This window comes from Harmonia axyridis, chromosome 4 (assembly GCF_914767665.1).
Source record: "Harmonia axyridis chromosome 4, icHarAxyr1.1, whole genome shotgun sequence".
Lineage (NCBI taxonomy): Eukaryota > Metazoa > Arthropoda > Insecta > Coleoptera > Coccinellidae > Harmonia > Harmonia axyridis.
Genome location: NC_059504.1, coordinates 33,465,565 through 33,490,220, shown reverse-complemented (window position 1 = coordinate 33,490,220; position 24,656 = coordinate 33,465,565). Strand labels below are relative to the sequence as shown.

At 35.3% G+C, this 24,656-nt stretch overlaps 1 protein-coding gene across 5 annotated transcripts in view; it reads left to right on the top strand.

The window, feature by feature from the left end:
• Positions 1-24,656, top strand: part of LOC123678079 (probable tubulin polyglutamylase TTLL2) — a 104,822-nt gene that overhangs the window by 74,059 nt on the left and 6,107 nt on the right. For 4 of the 5 annotated variants that reach the window (XM_045614876.1, XM_045614873.1, XM_045614874.1 and 1 more), the window contains exons 8-11: positions 11,895-12,052; positions 12,103-12,230; positions 13,735-13,808; positions 23,979-24,152. In XM_045614876.1, coding sequence (XP_045470832.1) covers positions 11,895-12,052; positions 12,103-12,230; positions 13,735-13,808; positions 23,979-24,152 — 534 coding nt within the window. The remainder of the gene's footprint in view (positions 1-11,894; positions 12,053-12,102; positions 12,231-13,734; positions 13,809-23,978; positions 24,153-24,656) is intronic. The other variant, XM_045614877.1, reaches the window with a different exon arrangement.

Genomic DNA, 24,656 nt, shown 5'->3' with positions numbered 1-24,656 from the left:
TATCGGTGTAATCTAGGAATTGGTTCCATAGAGAAACTCGAAGTCCATAACGCCACCCCTTCCAAAAGTTAGGTCTAGGACCGCCCTTGATTTGTCGTAATGGAAAGTTATTTGAATCAAATATTTTCATGTGAGCAAGAGCGAAACACCCCCGTTAAGCTAGCAGAACCAATTTCAAATTTTCGATTTTTTTTTGGCCATGATTTCAGGCTAATTTATTACCCTATTCAAAAATTTTTTGCTCCTGAATTGTCGGGAAAATTGCGGGTTCTGCTAGCTTAACGTTAAGCTAGCAGAACCACCAAGCTAATCGATATCTTATTGAAAATCTGATTACCCAATAATTTTTGGCTCTTTTTAGGCTCACGTTTGAACCCATTACCAAATTTCTGAATTTACGTTTTTTAAAAAGAACCCTGGGTTCTGCTAGCTTAACGGTTAAGCTAGCAGAACCCAATCGTAAATAAACACCTAAGAATAATTTGAATATCATAATAATTTTAGGCTCTATTCAAACTAATTAATTACCCTATTCTGGAATTTTTTGCTCCTCATATTACCGAGAACTCATGAGTACTTCTACAGCATTCATCCCATTCAGTCAGTACGTGAAAACAGCAAATCTCATATGAATATGAAAAAAATGATAACGCCATAATTTTAGGCTCTATTCAAACTAATTAATTACCCTATTCTGGAATTTTTTGCTCCTCAGATTACCGAGATCTCATGAGTTCTACTACTATATTCATCCAATTCCGTCAGTAGATGAAAACTGCAAATCTCATATGAATATGGAAAAAATTATTACGGCACAATTTTAGGCTCTATTCGAACTAATTAATTACCCTATTCCGGATTTTTTTGCTCCTCAGATTACCCAGATCTCATGAGTTCTACTACTACATTCATCCAATTCCGTCAGTACGTGAAAAACGCAAATCTCATATGAATATGGAGAAAATTATTATGGCATTATTAGGCTCTATTCAAACTAATTAATTACCCTATTCCAGAATGTTTTGCTTCTCAGATAACCGAGAACTCATGAGTTCTTCTACTGCATTCATCCCATTCCGTCAGTACGTGAAAACAGCAAATCTCATATGAATATGAAAAAAATGATTACGCCATAAGTTTAGGCTCTACTCAAACTAATTAATTACCCTATTCCGAAATTTTTTGCTCCTCAGATTACCGAGATCTCATGAGTTCTACTACTTCATTCATCCGATTCCGTCAGTAGATGAAAACTGCAAATCTCATATGAATATGGAAAAAATTATTACGGCACAATTTTAGGCTCTATTCAAACTAATAAATTACCCTATTCCGGCAATTTTTGCTCCTCAGAATACCGAGAACTCATGAGTTCTACTACTATATTCATGACTCGGTGTTTTATCGAATATTGTCTATGCTCTCATGATATAATAACTGATTATTCAGTTAATACTCATTCGAATATTCCACCCATGACCGGACTGGATCTTCGTTGATATCTAGCAAAAAAATATGCATAACTTTTTAACAGCTCTATTTAACGAACATATAATTCTGTTATCTGATGATAAATGTAAAAACGTTCGTTATTTTTGGAAAGTCCAAACCCCTGTTTTCACCGATAACATTGTGATATTTTCATAATCAAATTGTCGTTTGTAAAATCCAGAAATTAGTTTCATTACATGAGAACCTACAAAATATAATAGATTTTCAAATCATCATCATCATCATCAATCAGCCCTTTGTACCACTGCTGGATATAGGCCTCCCTCATTTCTGCCCACTGTCCTCTATTCTGAGCACTCCGCATCCAGTCTGTGGTCATCCTCTTGATGTCGTCAGTCCATCGCGTGGGAGGTCTTCCCCTGCTTCTTTTGTCGGCTCTTGGTCTCCACTCGAGCAGCCTCTTTGTCCATCGTCCATCTACCATTCGTGCTACATGCCCAGCCCAGTTCCACTTGAGCCTAGCTATCTGGTAAATAACATCTGTGACTCCTGTTCTCACCCGTAAGTCCTCATTTTTAACGTGGTCACGAAGTGACACACCGAGCATCGATCTTTCCATCTTACGTTGCGCAACTCTGAGCTTCTTAGCAGATGTGACGGTTAGAGTTAAGATTTCGGCGCCGTAGGTCATAACCGGCAAAATGCACTGATCAAATACCCTTCGCTTCAGACAAACCGGGAGGTTACTCTTAAACACACCCCCAAGTCTGCCATACGCAGCCCAAGAAAGCGTTATTCTTCTCTTCAACTCGCATGTTTGGTTGTCTCTCGAGATTCGTATTTCATGACCCAGATATATGTATCTATCCACCAAATTCACATCATGGTCACCAATGGCAATATTTGCACTAGGGACCAGATTCGTCATGAATTTTGTCTTGGAGATATTAATTTTCAGCCCGACCTGAACACATACTTCCTGAAGATCTTCCAACATTTTCCTGATATCTTGTAGGTTGTCAGCGAACAGAGCTATATCATCCGCGAAGCGCAGATCTGTTAAGTTCAAGCCATCTATATTTAAACCCCTTCCGCTCCATTCAAGCATTTTGAAGGCGCTCTCCAAAACAGTGATAAATAATTTGGGTGACATAGTATCCCCCTGTCGTACACCTCTACCGATTCTTATGGGGTTGGTGTTTTCGTGCAATCTAACCATCATGGTAGCATTTTTATATATATTATATATTAATTTTGTATAACGATAGTCCACCCTGCACTTTTGTATGGAGTCCAAGACTGCACTCAACTCAACAGTATCAAAGGCCTTGTGGAAGTCCAAAAAGGCAATGACTAGCGGCCTATTATATTCTATGGACTTCTCGATCACAGTTTTGATGCTCTGAAGATGGTCATTGGTTCCAAAACCTCTGCGGAACCCAGCCTGTTCTATGGGTTGATAAAAATCTAATTTGTTCTCTAAGCGTGCAGTTATAATTCTCGAGAAGAGTTTATAAAGATGGCTAAGTAAGCTTATTGGTCGATAGTTCTCCAGTTCCGCTGAATCTCCTTTCTTGTGAATCAAGATCACGATGGCGTTGTACCACTTTTCTGGTATGGTGCTGTTAAAGAGACAGAGATTAAAAAGCCTTGCTATTTTCCTGAGTAGACAGTGACCACCTATCTTAACTGCATCGGCAACCACACAGTCCTCTCCAGGGGCTTTGTTGTTTTTTGTTTTCCTCAGAGCCAGATTTATTTCGTCGAGAGTAATATCAGGCATTTCTTCTGACCCTTGATTAACGATGCCTTCTTTACTCGTCAGGAGCTCTAATTCTGTTCCCGAGTCTGAGTTAACTTCATTCTGGCTTGTATATAGTAGGTGGTAAAAGTCCTCAACTATCCTCAAAATATCCTCTCTGTTTGTTGTAATATGCCCGTTTTTGTCCTTTACCTTCGTCATTTGCTTTTTTCCAGCTTCCAATCCTCTACGTAAGACCTTCATGCTTTTGTTGTTTTCTATTGTTTTTTCGATCTTATCTTGGTTATACGCTCTAATGTCACGTCTGATAGCTTTTGATACCTCTCTGTTAATCTGTCTTAGTTCTTCAGCAGTAGTCATTTCTTCACTTCTCATGTCTCTTCTTTCTTTCATTTTCCGCATAGTGGCTTCGCTTAATTTCGATTCTTTCTTGGTTCTTGGGCAGTATATATTTTGACTCTCTATCAGGGCAGTAGTGATGGTCTCGTTCAGGACATTGATATCCTCTTCTGGTTTGGTGTCATCCAGCCTATTTGAGATGTATTGCTGGAAGCAGACCGTGTCCGGTGGGCTCCTCCATGGTCTGTCGCTGTTAGTCTTCTTGATCAGCCTATGCCGTTCTTTACCGACGTCAATCATTAATTTAGCTCTTACAATCCTGTGGTCACTTCCGGTTGATACCTTGTTCAATACTGACACGTCTTTAACTATGTGACTTCTGTCGGTGATTATGAAATCTATTTCATTTTTTGTTCGTCCATTCGGACTCCTCCATGTCCATCTCCTATTTGGTCTCTTAGGAAAGAAGCTATTCATTTGGAATAAGTTGTTCTGCAGCAGGAAACCAAGCAATGTTTCACCTCTATATTTCTTCCCTCCAGTCCATAGTTTCCCAGTGAGAACTCAGCAGCATCCGACCTCGTTCCCACCTTGGCATTGGAATCACCACATAGAATACTATAATGTGCCTGCTGATCGCTAAGAGCATTTTTGATGTCGTCATAAAACAAATCTACTTTTTCGTCAGTATGATCCGAGGTAGGCGCGTAAACTTGTATAATTTTTATATTGTATCTTGTGTTAAGTTTAAGGACAAGGCATATTACTCTTGTGGAGAATTTCTTCAGAGACAAAATGCTTGTTCTGTGACGCTTATGTATCAGAAAACCAGTTCCTCCCACTGAGCTATTTTCATCTCCTACGTAATAGAAACTGTGGCCAGATTTTAAAGTAATGAGTCGTTCTTCCGACAGCAATGACAGTACATTGTATGTTGCTATGTACAAAATTTTATTACTTTTACTTTTCTTAGGTTTCTTCGCCAAATAATTGTCCCCCCCAGAATCCATGGGACAGACTGATTTAACATCAGTGCGAGATTCTGAAGATAGTCTTCTACTCGCCTGGGGTACTTGAGTGTTTTTACCTGGCATTTTCATAAGGGGTATTTAGCCATAGAACACCACGTTGGCTAGACGTCTTGGTGAGCGCATATTTCAGCCGCCCAATCTGGGTCAGACGCTGTTTGCTGCCGCCCATTATGGGTCAGACGCCGCAATGCTAGTTTTGGTCCGCCCCGGCTATTTGATTTCACCGGTACCACCCATATCTGGGAGGCTTTCCCCTATCCGCCACCTGGGGAGGCGCCCGATGGAGGACTAGCAACCCCACACGGGCGATTTTCAAATAGACGCCAGAAAACCTTCGCTGGGACACTACAATCTACATAGACCCATTACAGGTATTTATTTATTTCACTTGGAATTCGGAGAAGTACAGATTTCTATACTTTCAACTTGAATTTGCTAGAAACCCAGAATAATCATGTTTATTAGTTTTTATTGCTCTGAGACTGAAAAAACCAGATGCGGACTGCTATTTTTTGTTATATAATGCGTAATACTCTATGTTAAAAAATTATCTTCAGTAGAAGTACTCATGAGATCTCGGTAATCTGAGGAGCAAAAAATTCCGGAATAGGGTAATTAATTAGTTTGAATAGAGCCTAAAATTATGCCATAATAATTTTCTCCATATTCATATAAGATTTGCATTTTTCACGTACTGACGAAATGGAATGAATGCAGTAGAAGTACTCGTGAGTTCTCGGTAATCTGAGCCTGAAATTATGCAGTAATAATTTTTTCCATATTCATATGAGATTTGCATTTTTCACGTACTGACGGAATTGGATGAATGTAGGAGTAGAACTCATGAGATCTCGGTAATTTGAGCAGCAAAAAATTCCGGAATGGGGTAATTAATTAGTTTGAATAGAGCCTAAAATCATTGCGTAATAAATTTTATCTACTCCTATTGAATTATATATTCATTATTCAACTGCTTTTGAGCAATTAATAGTATCAACATCGTGAGTTATAATAACTCACTGCTATAACTCACTATAATAAATCGAAAATATGGATCTGTGCTTCTATACTTCTCTGTTTCTATTCGATTGGCCGAAAGGGAACATTCCATTATTGTTATTGAGGGGAGGAATGTCCGAGGTAATGTCACTTTAATAATTTTGACGTTTTCAAATTAAGTTGATATCTGATTATTGTGAATGTTTTGCTGAAAACGATTAATTCAGATAGTGAAGATGAAATATTATATAGGTAAACATTTCCAAAAGACAAACAGCTAATGTTACCATACAGAATTACTTGCCCGAAAAAAATATAAAGGAGTTTGTAGCAGTAAGGTCATTAAGTCGTCGTTTACAGGGAATGTTTTTTGGTATATTTTAATGCATTTTTATAGGCAACTATTGAGGGTTTTCGATATAGTTCTATGTCTGTACTCTGTACTGGACTCGAGCTAGCCGAAGCTAGTTCGATTGTGATTGATGACACTAAGTTTCCATCTCTCTTGTAGTCGGGATCGAGCACATGTTTATTTCCCGTTCCTTCTGTCTATATTCTAAGTCTGTATTTTTTTCTTAGTATTTATTGATATAGTCGAAGATAAAGTATAGTATTCAACTTGCGGTAATGGTCATAACTCACTTGATGAATTACAGCACTCGCCTGCGGCTCGTGCTGCAAACTTCATCTGCGTGAGTTATGACCTACATTACCGCTCGTTGAATAATATACTATTTTCATATTCATATGAGATTTGCTGTTTTCACGTACTGACGGAATGGGATGAATGCAGTTGAAGTACTCATGAGTTCTCGGTTATCTGAGGAGCAAAAAATTCCGGAATAGGGTAATTAATTAGTTTGAATAGAGCCTAAAATTATTATGTTATTCAAATTATTCTGAGGAGTTTATTTACGAATGGGTTCTGATAGCTTAACCGTTAAGCTAGCAGAACCCAGGGTTTCAAAAAAAAAAAGTGAATTCAGAAATTTAGTAATGGGTTCAAACGTGAGCCTAAGAAGAGCCTAAAATTATGGTGTATTCAGATTTTCAATAAGATATCGATTAGCTTGGTGATTCTGTTAGCTTAACGTTAAGCTAGCAGAACCCGCAATTTCTCCGACAATTCAGGAGCAAAAAATTTTTGAATAGGGTAATAAATTAGACTAAAATGAGCCTAAAATTATGGCCAAAAAAAAAATCGAAAATTCGAAAGTGGTTCTGTTAGCTTAACGGGCACGGGCGAAACGGTATGTTCTAGGAAAAAAATGGCATGGACCCCTTAGAATCAGCATGGTATACCAAGTGAATCGTCTAAAATCAGCTAACGATACAAGGTTTCCGAAAGAATTCTTTCATTTTCTTATCGGATACCCAGTGAAGGATCTACCGGCATAGTGACGGGGTCCAAGGAGCGGAGCCACTTCGGCGAGCAAAGCGAGTACCTATACAGGATGTTTCAAGTTCGACGGCCTATTAGACGTTTCTGGAGAACGGGGCCGATTTGAAATCTGAAAATTCGGAATATGACATAGTTCATGATGCTCTATTCAGCTAAAATATTTTCGAAGCTCCGGAACTTTTTCGGTTATACGAGAATTGAAAAAAAAATGTTCAAAAAAAAATATTTTTTTTCATTTCATGTGTTAGATATTATCAAGATTTCCATTTTCAATTACACTTTTTTAATATTATTGCGTTAGTCCTCATAGATTTCAAAATATTAAGAAAAAACCGTAAAAAAGAGAGAATTTCCTCAGTCACACTTACGTGAATTATTTTGACTGTGAATATCCTATGCGTATACTCAATTAATTTTCTCAAACTAGAACGATGTAGGAATATCGTGCATATCTTGAATTTGAAAAATATCATCACAGGTTGTTTCAAATATTGTGCCAAAAATTGGGAACAAAATTTGATCATAACTTTCGATTTTCAAATTAGAACCTAATTTTTTTGTGATTTCGTTGGATTCTACGGTGAAAAATAAGGGTAGTGTCCAAACATGATTATGTTCTCAAATTCAATAATTCGAGAGTTATTCGAGATTTTATGATTTATGTTATACGTAGGGTCAATTTCATTCAATCTATTTCTAAAGTGCGTTTCAAATCAGTATTCTATGATCATAGAACTTAAAATATGCAATTATTTCAAAGTGACAGGTGTGCTCATTATTGAAGCTAGTAAATTATGATTTCACAATATGAATCCCCGTTATTCAAATAATGAAATTCTGGATCTATTGCATATCCACGGTGAATGCAATAGAATTGTTTCGAGAACTTGTCGAGCATTCAATCAGAAATATCCACATTTAACACCAATTGACAAGAAGATATTTCGGAAGTATGTTTCAAACATTCTGTCATTCCCTTTTCACACCACGCTGAATTTTTTCTGAATTCATAAAATGTATTATACCGTTTTTTATATGAATAGAAATGGCACACAGGAGTCCTGCATGATTTTATCTCATTTAGTCATTTGGTAGGTACAGGTTTTTTTCTTCTAGGTTTGATGGAGATTCATAAAGTATGAAACATCCTTTCAAGAAGATGAGGAAATTTCTGATTTGAAATTCGAAGAGTTCTACCAATAATTCTATTGCATTCATCGTGAATATGGAATTAGATATTTATAATATAAGTGCAGAAGTTATTGATATTCTTCCAAGAGTTCAAAATGAACGAGTGGTAGAATAAGCCTTCTGTACGAGTTTTAAACATTATTTTCCCGAATTCACTGCCTTTTTATTGAAATTAACGGAAATTTCCATAAATATCTATTAGTGATTTTTGTATTGAAAAATGTTGGTTGGCAGAGCAGTTCTCTGTATCACAAATTTGACAGATAATAGATAAATCCGTTCCAGTCTATTTTGTTCCACAGATGTGCCGGAATGAACTGATTTGCCACATAATTAGAGAAAAGTATATCCGGAATTTTGTTATTTGAATATCGGAAACTCAATTCGTGAAATCAAATTAGTGTAGCTTCGATAATGAAAACACCTGTCACATGTAAAGTAATTAGATATTCAAATTTCTATGGTCATAGAATATTATTGCTAGTCTGTCTAGAAACAGATGAATGAATTTGACCCTACGTATAACATAAATTCATACAATCTTGAATAACTCTTGAATTATTGAATTTGGGAGCATAATCATGTTTGGATACTACCCTTATTTTTTATCGTAGAATCCAACGAAATCTCAAAAAATAGGGTTCTAATTTGAAAATCGAAAGTTGTGATCAAATTTTGTTCACAATTTTTGGCACAATATTTGAAAAAAGTTTTTTTTGAGATTTTTTTTTCAATTCTTGTATAACCGGAAGTGCCGGAACTTCGAAAATATTTTAGCTGAATAGGGCATCATGAACAATGTCATATTCCGATTTTTCAAATTTCAAATCGGCCCCGTTCTCCAGAAACGTCTAATGGCCGTCGAACTTGAAACACCCTGTATAAAGCCTTTTGCAAAATTTCGTGCTGATAACGTATCATCACATACAAAAATTGAAAAATAAATAGTCAGGAACTTTTGAGCATTCATTCATTATTTGCACCATTGCACTATACAGGATGTTTGATTATAAAATGGACAAACATATTTATAGTCGTGTAGATGACACAAGGATAATCATTTTGCCTTATGACATATACCTCGATTTCAGAGCATAAGCGAGATTCAGGGTGTGCTACGTCATTTCTGATCAATATTCAATTGAGTGTGGTCAGTTATACAGGGTGGCAGGTTTTCAATACGGACCTGCATATTTTATGACACTTTTCGAAATAACTTTTAACGCTGAATTCAACGATATATCATACGATGTCATTAAAATTTGATTTTCAGGTGATTTTGACCCTTATCCAAATTTCTTTGGGTCAGATCTGTATAACATTTAGGTATTTTTAATTTAATTATTAACATGCAATACATTTCGATAAGAAAATCAACTAACTCATCTTGAACTGAATGGAACATATTAGAATCAAAGCAAGAAACAAGTAAAAATTATTTACATATTTCACTTCATACTTATTAAACGGAACTTTCATTTAATCAAAGAAAATCAAATGATTATTCGGAACTGAAATATGTAAATAATTTTTACTTGTTTCTTGCTTTGATTCTGATATGTTCCATTCAGTTCAAGATGAGTTAGTTGATTTTCTTATCGAAATGTATTGCATGTTGTTAATTAAACTAAAAGTAGGGTAGGGCGGGGCTAGTTGAGCAATTTTTTTTTTTTATTTGAGCGGATGTAGCTCCTCAATAAAAAGGCTCAATGAGTCGTTATGTGGCTTGATGGATTAGTAATTTATCCCTTAGCAAAAGTGTCCTTAGTATATTTTTTGTAACAAGTCGAATTTAAGAGTTACCGCTGTTTAAATGCAGAAAGTCAAGTATGCTCAATGTACCCCATAGGTGAGGTAAGTTGAGCAAGGGTATGGGGCAAGTTGAGCACTAAGAATGTCTTACCAAAGCATGGGTGCAATGTTGACTAGAGAAGTAAAATATGTGTTTGACGATCAGTTCTTTATTTATAGTATTTTAGTGACAGAACAACAAAACTTAAAGTAATTTTCTTTGACTAATTAACCAAAACTAGAATCAACAAAACATTAACGTATCTTAAGATAAACTTCAGCAATAGAACTTTGAAACTTAATGGTCATCAATGAAATTAAATTTATATATTCTTAGTGACAGAAAAACAAAACTTAACGTAATTTCTTTGGATAATTAACTAAAAATAGAATAAACAAAACATCAACGTATCTTAAGATTAACTTCAGGATTAGATTCAGTCTTTTTGTTTAAAATCAGACTTGAATATCTTAAAAAATATATATTAATAAGATCTTAGCAACTTAATCGTCATTGTCACTGTTGCAATTGACACAAACGAAAGTAAGACCAGCACCTGGAACACATTTTGTATGTGCCCATTCCCTGCAAGCTTGACACTGGGTCCAATTTTCTCCTGGTAAACTTTCAGCATAGCCTTCGCAACAAATCAGAAAGGAATAATCATTATCATCACTTTCATCACTTGACTGGAGTCTTCCTCTTGTAAGTCCGCATCCTAACAAAAAATAAAACATTCATTACTTTACTTGTTTGAGTCGTGGGGTAAGTTGAGCAACTATAGCTCAACTAACCCCAATCCGGAATTTTAAAACAAAAGTGAGGTTATAAAAAAATCGTAAGAATTACCCAGAACCTCTCTCTACATATCAAAAGTATAATAATTATATGGAAGATTAACACTTACCTGATTGAAAACAGACAACAATTGATTAATATAGACGAAAACTTGCGATAGACAACGTTTTTACTTTTTGGGCACAAAATAAACAAAACGCACGGGCGCTTCACTCGTTCGTCCAGCCGCCACTAGTGATCGCGTGGTGATTACCCCTCCCGCGACTTCTTCTTTCCGCCATACGATGCCTATGCGTATGGTGAATAGTTTGCGAGATATTTCGATTTCCCAACTTGCCCCTATGCCCAACTAGTCCCGCCCTACCCTACCTTAGTGTTATACAGATCCGACCCAAAGAAATTTGGATAAGGGTCAAAATCACCGGAAAATCAACTTTGAATGACATCGTATGATATATCGTTGAATTTAGCGTTAAAAGTTATTTCGAAAAGTGTCATAAAATATGCAGGTCCGTATTGAAAATAATGTGGTTGAGGGTGGATACGAAACGTTGGATACGAAATCTGATTACGTCAAATTGAGGATAATTTACTGTCGAATAAAAAATTCCTGAAACATTTTTTGATAATATTTGAAATAAAGTGGGGAAAAAAGAAAAATCAAAATGACAGAATTTACTTTTTATATGATATCTCAATAACCGGCCCTGATAATCTCGAATTGTTTGAACCGCTTGACAATGCTCCTATGAATGCAACTTTTTCTCCATTTGACCGACCTTCTAACTCTTATGGTTCGAAGTTACGATTTCTGGTCATATTAAAGTATATTTCAGTGCTCAATTCAGAAAAGGTGGAGAACTCTGAAAAGAAAATTAGAAAATGACGGAAAACCTGCAACGTTCGAGATTTTTCTCTCAGTTGCCAAATTGAATTGAATTTCTTATAAACCCAGTTTTCTAAGAATTTCTGTGAAATTATTTTTTCATAAATCCAAGAAAGCCCCCCTAGCTGCGCTAGTAATTATGTCGTCTCGAAGCGCGGAATTCGCGTCAGTGCTTTCCTAATTATTTTTCAGAACTAGTTAAATCATAGGATACTCAACATATTTCTCTGATTTCATATCAGGTCAATCTCAGTCCGGCTTTGAGCAACGATTGCGATGCAGATAGAGCCGTGAAGAAACCGATGTTACATGATATGTTTGATCTCCTGGGTTTGCCCATACATAACACTGGACTTGGCTCTTTTGATTTATGGCTGGGCACAGACCAAGGTTCAGAAGGGTGAGCAGTATTTTTTCCAAATAATTGCGAAATAACAAAATGCTTTGCAGAGAAGATAAGTCCGAAGATCTCCAAAAACAAAACCGATATTCGAGGACTGATATATCAAAGAAGCGGAAGAAGAAAACACCTAAGAAGACAAAATCCAGGGGAGCCAATGCCGCTAAAATCAGCGCAAGTATATAAAGTTTATTGAAACTATCTTTTTCGTGGTTTCCTTGGCCATATTATTGCGCAATATTTATATCTACAAATTTTTCGAGTAATTTGACATTGAGTCAGCAGATAAAAAGAAAAGAGATTTGAAATTAATTACGATTTCAAGAAAAATGGAAACAAACAACTGTTCACTTTTTACTATTTCAATAGACCATTCAACTTTTTTCTTGAAGAAACTCTACACTGAAACAGAATATCTGCTGAAAAAACAAAAAACTAGAAAAAATAGAACCTATAGATCACCTGAGGTCTACAAAATCTGCAAACCTTATTTGAAGAGAAGTCGGGCAAAATCTTGCATTTGATTCTTCCAACTGTTTTTATATTCTATTCACTTGTCTTCTCAATTTCAATGTAATAACAAAAATTTATTCATCTGATTTTACTACTCTCATAACCTTTCATTAGAATATCGGAAATACAAGGTGGAAAGTTATTATGTAAATTCAGATCAAAAAAATTATTTAGGGATAAGTTAAAATTACCTTGCTTCATCATTTGATCTATAATGAATTTCCTTTGATAAAAATAAATATAAGCACTTTTTAATTCCACAGATTTTTATTCGACAATTGTTTCCGCGTAGACGGCGAAACAATTGTTGAAAAATGGAAATTTAAAAGTGCTTTTATTTATGTTCATCAAGTCAAAATGACTTTGCATCAATTACATCAAATAATGAATTTCCATTAAGTAAGAACCGAATTAATTAAATAAAAATTGACCGTTTGTCGAAAAAATGTTCCTTAATTATTAAAAAGACACTATTAGCAAAATTATTTCTTGAATATACTGTCGTCCAAATGTCCCCCCTCAAGGAAATTCCACAGGTAAAAGTACATAGGTGTCGAATCAGGACTGCGATGGCTCAATTAATGTGCTGAAGATTAAAATGTCTGAAAAAATTTCACATGGCAGATAAACATTGGACCTGTGTGAATTCGTTCCATCCTGCTGGATACATATTTTGTGGTTATAGCAAGAAAAGTTCTGTTGTTCACGTAGTATGCTTCCGAATAGATAGGTCGAGATCATCATGTACAGACTGATTAACCCGTTTCAAGTTCTTTTTCGTTAACAATAACCTTGGGCGCTCGGGTTCATTTAGTGTTGAACCGGTCTTCCCAAACTTTTTATTCATTACCATTTTTGTAAAATTCGTGTTCACACAATGCGCGATTTACTCCCTAGAAACGCTCCAAAGCTTCTAAATTCCAAGCGCCTGGCTCATGCAGTAAGCTAAACAAATATAACTTTCTTTTGGGACACCTTGTATTTCATTAGCTTTTAGGTTGAATCTTCATATTATGTGTTTTTTCATTTACCATATGAACAATTATGGTTTTTATTTTAATATTTTATATCTTATAAAGAATAATATCAATCTGTCTCAGCTAACTTTATTCTCGACTGATATCGCCTTCCATAGTTTGAAATAGTTCACAAATTATCTAATCTTTCAGGTTTGACCGATTCCTTCTCGAAGAAGCCTTTAAATTTGGCCAGACATACACTTATCCTCGATAGTCATAAGATGGTAAGTTGGAATATACTAAGTTATATTTGAATAACTCATAATTCAACGAAGGGCATGAGCTTTTTGAGTAAATTTCAACCAAGTCCGATATATTATCAATTTTTTCGATCGTCGATGGTTCTGATAAGCACATATTACAGATACCATAGATGGGACACTCCCCTCCCTAAAGCGAATTATTTGTAACATAGCTCCCCCTGGCGTCTGGTTCTCGAACAAACTCGACAAACGCGGGAAGTTTGAAATGAGTGATTTTCCTATACTTGTTTTGAATTTGAAAGCAAATGGTTTTCGGTTATCGCAGCACCACACTCCATTTGAATTGCTCAATACAGATATTGAGCAATTCAAATAAAAAAAATATATTGAAATGGCAGTAATTAAAAATGAATAAATCAGTTTCAACAATAATATATAACAAATAAACAATATATATATATATATGTATAAATGTCGACAATGAATAAGTATCACCAACAAATAATTAACATAAACAAATAAATTAATATGAATCATTAAATAATTTTTTTTTTCTCATTGTATCAAAGATTCTTTTCGTCTTCAATTTGATGGGATCTAAAAATTTTTCACAAGGAGAAGTTTGAAGGAATTTACAAAATTTGTATTTCGGTACCATTCATAATTTCATTTACCTGCTTGCACCACCATTGAAAGGAACACCGTATAATGGTTTCACATACTTTTTCCCGCGAACTGTGTTCATTACAGTTTAAAATTATGAATTCTAAATTTTTCATTGAAAACGATTTTAAATAGAGGGAAATGTTTTTTTTCCACAAATTCGCGGAATAATATAAAAAAGGTAATTTTAAGAATGCCTAAATAAAAATGATACATACTGCCCAGGTTTTGTCAACTTTCCATATTTGTACTGCCGTACCTGAATAAAATCCATGTCCCCCAATTCTTGACCAAAATTTGTTTCCTACTTAATTTTTGCCAAATTTTTTGATAATTTGAAGCCAGTTATCGAAAATATCCAAATTTCTCTTAGGGAAACGATGTCTTAAACTTGTCTCATCGGTACATCCAGTGACACAACTTTATTTTCGGCATTCTGATAAAATAAAATATGCATTATTTATCATACTGAAACTTGTTTGATTGAAACACTCACCTACCTTGAAATTTGGAATTATATTTCTTTCTTGGAATTAATTCATACGAAGTGTGGCAATTCTACTTACTTCAACGAACAAAGTCTTGTTTCAGCTTCTAGTTTGAAATGAAAATGACAGCAAACGAAACGTAAACAAATTACTAAGATGCATAGAAAACCTGGTGTGTCTACTTATACCTGTAAAACTTTCAGACAAAACGGGAGATTTTTCAGATTTATATCTACTTGATTTCGAGAGATCGCGGTCTGTTTCAGATGGCGCATTCATCGTTTACATTTGACATTTCTCTTAAGATGTCTAAAAACCAGGTGTATGAACTGATTAGCTTTTGTTTTGCCAATTTTGAGAATATTAGTTAAGCTTCGTTATGTCAACTGTAGGTAGCGCTATCAACAAATTAACTCTCTCTCTCTCTCTATTACAAATATTTGAATTCATTCCAGCAAACGTTTCGTGTTTTGTTTCACGACTTTGCACGGTCATACTCGATTACACATCGCTTTTGATTGGTCAGTATCGGGTTTTAATTAATGTATCCAATCAAAATCAACGGAAATGACAAGTATGACATTGCGGCGCCGCCACGAACTAAAACTAATATTTTCAATTTGGTCGAATGTCATTGCATTCAAAATTTGACGAGTGCATTCACCATGTTTTTAGACATCTTAATTTCTCTCAATTCTCGACTCTTGTGAACCAAGAGCGTAGATCTTTTTTTTCTTGGGGAGGGATAATCGAAAAAAAAATTTTGACGACAACTTTTTTTCATATCTGTAATGTTATAAAAAGAAGTTTGATAATTAAGTTTGAACCAAATTACTCGAAATAATTTTTGTTGTTACTAATTCGGTTGTTCTTACCTTATACTGGGTGTTCTCAAATAAGAGTTACGAAGGAAAATGAGAAATTACTTGGATAAATTTGAAGGAAAAAAGTTTCATGAATATGAGCCCACAAACGCTTTGATTTCAATATACAGGTTGTTTTTAGTGTGTCGTACAGTTTATCAAATATTTATTAATCTTCGCAACAGATTGGGTAAATGAATACCAAAACTGATAATTAATGCATTCATTAGAGCTTACTAGCTGGATCTTTATAATAATTTGGATTTTCCTGAGGATTACTAGAGATTTTTTCTCGAAATCGATAGCAGATACGACAAAACTATAACAAACCAAAAATTGTAGTACTGGACCAAAGTTTTTTCCTACATTTTTCTAAGAGCCATTCACCAAAATATAGTTTTGGAGGAAGGAAGCAGGCATCCTTCCAGAAAAATTATCATCCAGTATATTTGCATTCAAAATTAGCATATCAAATGGTGAAAACTTTAAACTGGAATATCTATGGCCAATTCAAATTGAATATCTTGTGAAGGGAAGGTTATACGAGAAAAAAACTTAAACTTTAACATATGTATCTCAAAACATATGTTGTTGTTGTTTGTTGTTGAGTGCACACGTTTCAGTTAACTTCTCCATTCAATTTCAAATAAGTTGGTCAAAGTCTTAAAGCCGATCGTTGATTTGTGCGGTTTCTGCGGAGTTTTGTTTGTGAGATTTCTTCAAAAATGCCCTTAACACGAGAGCAGTTGAGCGAGGTGAAAAACGCGACCGATGTGATGGTGAAGACGATAAGTGGAGATAAGGCATTCATAAAAAGATTAGTCGATTCTGTTTCATCCGGCATATTAGAAATTCTGGGTGAAAAACTAGGTGTACTCGAAAAGAAGGTGGATACCTTAAACAATGAAATGCGTCATATGAGGCTGACTCATGAAAAGGAAATAAAAACCCTCAATGATAAAATCGAGCAGCTGAAGCAGATGATGTTGAATTCTCCGAGGGATTCCACACATACTATTCAGATATTGGAAGAAATCGAGGAAATTAAACGTAGAGAGAATAATGTTGTAATTTTTGGAGTTCCGGAGGACGAGGACGATCCGGTCGTGGTTGTACGTGATATAATTACCAATATTATCCCTAACGTCAATATGAATAACCCGCAAATGCATAGATTGGGTAAACGGTTTCCCGGGAAGTCAAGGCTGATAAAACTCACTATACCTAACAAAGCAGATATACCTCCTCTTATTAAGAATAATAAAACTCTGCAAAATAATGAAAAATTCCGAGGTGTATACATCACTCATCAGACCCGACCAAACGGTGAGACAGCGTGACTATACTTCTTGACACTTCGTCGAGAATTGATGGAACGTCAAAAAAGTGGAGAAAATGATGTTATGATAAAATATCGAAATGGAAACCCACATATAGTAAAGAAAAAAAACCTGTAAACTCATCCAGCAGACGTTCAGACGAGAAGACATATACCAGCGCACTAAAAATTTATTACCAAAACTGTAGGGGATTGAATACCAAGACGCACATATTTTTGCAAAATGTACTGACCAGTGTGGTTGCTATTACTGAGAGCTGGTTGGGGGAGGGTGTACTCGATGGTGAGTTATTTCCACAAAACTATGCAGTTTATCGTGAAGATCGTAGTACAGGAACTCGCGGAGGAGGAGTTTTGCTGGCAGTTAACAGTGATGAATACAATTCGGAAATCTACGAGATTGACTGTCCTATTCAGAAAATTGATGTCCTGGCGGTGAAAATTTCTGGAGCTTATTATATTTCAGTGATTATATTATTAGTATACATTCCACCAAATATTTCTATGAATGAGTATGATGAATTTTTTGAATCAATAGAAAATAAGGAAGATATAGGCAGGATAGCAATTATGGGTGACTTCAATATTCCAGAACTTCGGAATTTTTATAATTGTGATCTCCAAACTAACTTGACAGCCCGTTTCAACAGCTTTCTCAATTTTTGTGATATGAAGCAATGTAACGAGGTTAGGAACCATAATAATAGAATGCTGGATTTGGTTCTCACAAATAAAGAAGCAATTTGTGAAGTGCTACCTCATGACGATCTATTGGTGCCAGTTGATGCCTATCATCCAAGTTGTTGTGCAAGTTCCAGCATGCCCCACTGTCCCTAGAAATTTCTCCTCCAGAGCAAAACGGTATGATTTTAGAAATTTAGATGATCGAAAATTTTGTCGGCTTCTCAGTGAGGTGGACTGGTGTCAACAATTAGGTAAAATCAAAGATGTAAACTATGCTAGTGATATTTTTGACCATATTATTCAGAATATAATTGCAAAGTGTGTACCCTTAAAAAATGCTGCTCCCGTAATTATCCATTGTGGTATTCAAATGAATTAATTACTCAAATAAAGACGAAAAATCATTACCTAAAAATGTACAGAAAACACAAATTATCTTTTTATCTCGAGCGGTTCAAAAGTCTGAGACGTTCGGTTAAGCGCAGTGTTGGATTTTCTTACAGAGAGTTCATTCAAAGGTCTGAGAACGATTTGAAGGGGGATCCTCGGGGATTTTGGAACTACGTAAATTCTAAAAAACAATTCTCGAATTCCCGGACAAATGCACTTTGATGAGGAGACTTTAACAACTCCAGAGTCGATAGTCAATGCATTTGCAAAAAGTTTTAGAAGTGTATACGTCATGAATGACGATACTAATCTGTCAGATATCAACGGTGGAAATGAGAAACTTGTTAACTCCTACAGTTTTTTGGATATTTCTAACGTTTCCGAGCACCTCGTCATATCAGCATAAAAAAGGCTTAAGAACAAACTGACTGTGGGACCAGATGGTATCCCGGTTAGACTCGTAAAGTCTCATATAGATTTGTTCGCCCGACCTCTATGCATCATATATAATTTGATGATAAAATCCGGCATTTTTCCGAATATCTGGAAAATTTCGCAAATTTGTCCAATTTTAAAGTCGGGAAAGAATTCGGAGATTGTTAATTACAGGCCAATTGCTCTTATATCAGTTTTTTCTAAGTTGATCGAGGTAGTTTTGCCTGATATAATTTATGACCACGTTAGAACATCATTATCTGAGTAATAACACGGTTTTGTCAGGTCTTGGAGCACTGCATCGAATCTGTGTATTTTCACTCAATATGTTTCCAAGTCACTCGATTCTCGAAATCAGGTATATGTGGTTTATACGGACTTTAGCAAGGCGTTCGATCGTGTCTCGCATCAACAACTGCTGAGGAAGCTGTCCAACTTTGGTAGTAATAGTAATAGTAATTTATTAATTCCAAAAGATTACACATGTATAAAAATGGAACAAGTCAAATCAAAACAAAAAATTCAACAATTATTGATTCCTGCAATATGCTCTAAATTCCTCTAAATTATATTGTTATATTATAAATTCATTTCATCTCTCGTTGGTTCCTGAAAAAATTTGGTGAGAAATTGAAAGGTCTCAGTAATACACCTTCTGGCCAAAATGATGCATTGAAGACCTTAGAGAATGTAACCTCATCACTCAAGCATATGCTAAATGCAGAGTTACTACCCAAAGTCCTTAGTTTTTTTACTGATACTTGCTGAATCTCTTGGTCGCCAAGATAGTCTTCAATATCCTTTTCTGCTATGTCCTTGCCGACTATTCTACCAACATAGAGCCATTTCTTCTTAGAGGCACCCACAATTTTCATTTCCTCTTTTGTTTTCGTTCCATTACAAACAATCTGGTTTTTCGGTTTATTTTTTGATATACGCCTATGATTTTTAACTTCCTTCCAACCATTCCCCTCAGAAATCGATTTCTGTTCTCCAGGGATATCCTCATCATGTTTATTTTCCTCGATTTGTTTTTGTTTTTGTTCCAATTCCAGGTTAACAGCTTCATTTAATTTGACACTGCTGACATTTGTAACCGACTGTTGAGATACCGTCATTACCGACCAAGGTACTGTGTTCTTGATCTTTGAATTATCTCTATCAGAGATGGCACCGCTGTACTCTCCTGCATCAGAAGCTTTCTTTGTTGGGTGATGAACTTGTTTACGAAATTCATCTGGAAGTTTTGAATTTCTGTTATCAGAAACAACAATGTTTTTTTTAACGTTAGATTCAAGACGTTGGATTTTTTCCATAAGAAGTGCATTATTGTCTATCAAAATCGAATTTTTGCTACGGATTTCGGTAATTAATACATTCAGATACTCAACTTGCATTTTAAGGATTGTATTTTCGGTTTTGTGGTCGGGAACTTCCTCTACCATCTCGTCATTCTCATTTTCTTTACTGGCTACGTGGAAACATGGTGTTGTTTTTCTATTTGCAGCCATCGTAAGACACGAGGGATGAAAAATTCTTGCACATTTAGCGCACTTCACTGTATCTTTCACCTTTCTACCACAGTAATCGCAAATAATCTCAATATTTTCGTGAGATTTCTCACTATCGAGCGGGAGCTCATCGGATACGTCGTTACTTGTATTACGGGTGCTCTCCTGTCTCTGCTGGAATCTTATCTAAGAGATCGGAAACAATTTGTAGAATATGAGGGAGTAAGGTCGTTTTCATTTGTTTCGACCTCGGGCGTACCACAGGGTTCTAATTTAGGTCCACTGTTATTTCTCCTGTTCATCAATGACATTCCGGATATTTTTTGTTCTCAAAAATTACTTTTTGCGGAAGATTTAAAGGGAGATTGGGAACGCTGGGATTGTTTATTGTTGCAAGGTGACCTCGACAGATTGCATACATGGTGTGTGGAGAATAAGTTATTCCTAAACATAAATAAGTGTAAAACTATGACGTTCACTAGGAGGTTATCCCCTATTGTTTATGATTACCACCTTAATAACACGCTATTACGAAAAGTAAATGAGTCAAGGGACTTGGGTACAGTTTTCGATCCGAAACTCATGTTTTCTTCCCATATTGCAAATATAACGGCAAGTGCTATGAGGATGATGGGTTTTGTGATTCGTAATTGTAGGGAATTTTCATCCTTTGAAGCAATTTCCTCTGTGTACCAAGCTTTGGTGAGGAGTAAATTGACATATTGCAGTTCAGTGTGGAATCCTTGCCAGGCAAAATATGTAACTTGCATTGAGGGTGTACACAGGAGGTTTCTCAAATTCGGTTTTCAGAGAAAACATGGTTTTTATCCCGATAGAGGATACAGTTACGACTCTCTTTTGGATGAGTTCAGTTTCATTTCGCTCAGAAAGGTCCGCGAAATTAATGATTTGGTCTTCCTTTATAAAATAATTCTCGGACGGATTGATTCGACAATTCTTCTTTCGTCAATATATTTGAATGTTCCTCGATTTACATCCAGATCACATTTAACTTTTCATATTGATGTACCTACCTAATACTCAGCATCATTTTTATAGTCCACTTACGTCAATGTTCAGAGTGTGGATATATTTTTCTTGTCTTTATACCAATTTAGGCACTTATTGTTCAGTGCACTTCAGAATTAAATTATATTTTTGAATATTTTTTTGTAGTAGGCTTATCATAATTTGTTTCTTTTTGTTTTGATAGTATAATTATTGTATAATTTTATAAGATAGTTTAATTATGTACACCTGTAATTGGGCTTTACGGATGGTGGATGTATTATTTTCAAAATAAAATAAAATAAAAATAAATAAAACAAAATGTTTGAGGACTCATGTTATAGGACTTTTTTTCTTAAAATGATCCGGAAATCTGTCATTTTCATTTGTATCTCCAATTTAGGAACACCGCGTTATTACCCTCAGTATCCCTCCATTTCTACGCTCTTGTGGTGAACTTTGAGTATAGAACAATAATATTTTGATTTCTATGGTCTGACATTATATTCCATTCATTTGATTGAAAATTTGAAATGAACTGAATTGTAATTTATTGTGAATGTTTGCACTGTCTAAAATCAGTATTTCCTTTATAAACACCACCAGGCAGATGCGGGAATTCGAAAAATTTTAAAGAGCGCCACCTTACAGAACTCTGGTTAAGCTGCACACCAAAGCAACAGGTGGGTCTCTCAAAAAGTCTGAAACACAATTGAATCAGTAAACACACCAGGTATTCTATGCATCTTACAAATTACTAACAGCGCCACAGATTGGTATCTGTCTCAGAACATAAATAATATATATTCTAAGGTATCTGTAATCTGTGAACAGCGCCCACAGCGGTGCCAATCAACCGGTTCCTGAACTAAAACTTAATTTCGAGTGGGGGAAGGCGAGTGTTCTATCTATATTATCTATATTACATATCTGCAATCTGTGCTGATAAGACGATACTTATACTAAATATCAAGTCGGATGTTTCCTATTAACGAACTTAACCACGGCAATTTTGATCCGAACGTACCTTAAACTTTTCTATTTCGAGAATTCAAGATTTTAGATTAGGATATGTGGAAGAAGAAGAAGATTTTTTTTTGAAACCTTTTTCAATGTCCAGAAATACGTCTACTGTGCATATTAATATATTCTATTTCTCTCTCCTTCTCGTCTCCTAAATCTTCTATTAATCCGGTGGACCTTGGAGTGATTTTCCTGTAATCCGAATTGGTAGTGGGGAATTTTTTTTTTTCTCAAACGAACAATATGAACGTCATATTTTGACTGACAGGATCATCGAAAAGTTCTACTTCCATCTACCGGAGGGAAAAGTGTTGCTATGCCAATGATCAATTACTTTTGCGTCTGCCGGGGGGGAAAGTGTTTCCTAGCAATGATAACTATCAATATATTTCGTGTGTGTCAAAATTTCAAGCATGGCAACCGTAACTAGGCAAATTTTCCTTTGATCAATCAATTAATACGATCATTAATAAAATCTGATTCAAAGTTGAATTTTTATGAATTGGAAAAAGGTTTGAAAAAAATAACATATTTTATTCGCAGGAAAATGACTTTTCATGACTCGCCTTCAATCCTGTCTCACTACATTTGGCGGGTAAACACAGGCCCGCCATGAAACTTCTCTTTCTTATGAAATGATATACTACTCCGTATTTCAGAAGCACCAATTTTTCATTGATCGTATCAATAGAATCATCAAAAATTCAAGAAAAATATCGGAAAAACACTTTATATCTAAGTGATAACAGATTCAATCGGGTGGAGATTCTGCATGAAGATATAAAACAAACAATTTTGAACTTCGTGCGAAATCTCTTTGGTCGTCTTATTAGAACCATAGTATTAAATTCGATCAGAACGCTCGTTTATCATGCGCCAATTGCGCCCTTAGGAACCACAGACCGGTATATCTAGGTCTATTCAAGGGTGCATTCGGCGCATGAATTAACGAGCGCTCAAAAGTTCCTGACACTAGATCTTTCCTCATGATCGCATAATCATTCTCTTTATATTTTTTTCTTTCTATTTGGATAAACTGTGTTTGAGGATTAATTTTGGTATATAACTATTTTTGACATATTAATTCGTTTGGGTGGCAGTTCAAAAAGTTATTTCCATCTTGACCCGTTCAGAAAGTATTTTTCAGTTTGTTATGGATTCTCATGAAAATAACGAATAACGAAAGCTCTAAAATCGTGTTTTGTATTGGAATCATTATTGTTTATATGTTTATATTTGTTACACCCATTCTGTTTAATGTTTTCTTTTGAGATTTTCCTAGGCTTCTGGGAGATATCCAATAGTATGAGCTTTGACGAATCAGGAGAACCACAATTTGAAATTTTAGGTTTTTTTTTCAAAAAACCGTGAAAATTTTTGAAAAATCGCCTCCTTTGGAATAACTCTTGCAAGACGACCTTTTACATGTATTGCCTTATAAAAAGTTCACATATTTCACCACCCATCTTCGCATTATCGGTGGACTATCAGTCATTATCATTATCAAATATAATTTGAATTGTCACCAAACAGTCATATTAATTGCTGCTACTTCCAGCGTTGTCGTAGTCTGTGCAACAAGCAAATAGGTTTACATATGTTCATGAATGAAGGCTAACACTAAATAAAGATGGTATGACTATAGTATAAAGCTATTCGTACTGATATTATATAAAAAATGATCTTCTGATTAGCTTGTTACTGAAAACATTGGTATCGAAAATAATTTAAATAACTTAATGTATGGTGTGTCTCATTGATTGAGTATCTTTTTTTGTATTTCATAGAGAGATGAGGAATGGAAGAAATCTAAATCGAAAACTTGGGGAAATGGAACAGACTGGAGCTTTCCGAAGACATATGAAGGTGATTGGATAAGAATATGGCCTATAAAACCGATTTCCACCACCTTAAGACAATTTATGGAACCTCTCAAGGAAGTTAGAAACGTTGTTATGGAGGTGAGAAGAATGTCAGTGTCATGATTTTCATTTTGAGAATAAGCTACACAGTTATCGATTATGATGAAACCGATTTTTTAGCGTTTGTTTTCCGAATAGATCCCATTTCAGTTTCTACTCCTCCAGATGGGTATAGAATGAGATATACAGAGTTACATGAGTGGTTTATCATAGCCTAGTGCTCAATACAGGATACAGGTCATCCAGGCCTGTCAGAAAAGTAGCTCGTTGTGTATCCTAAAGCTACTATTATATTAGTTTCGAAGATACAGGTTGAATCATAAAAGGTTTTAGAGGAATGCCGTTATTGCCATGAAAAATACATAATAACTTTGAATGGTTCATTTTTCAAAAAAAGGAGCAAATAAAATATTTTATATCTTGTGTTGCGTCGAGTGAATTTCACGCAAACTTTACGGGCAGTTGAATATTCAGAAAAACGCATTTAGGTCGAAAAACCAACCCCAGCAGGTACAGCGATGGCTAAAAATAGAACAAGAGCAT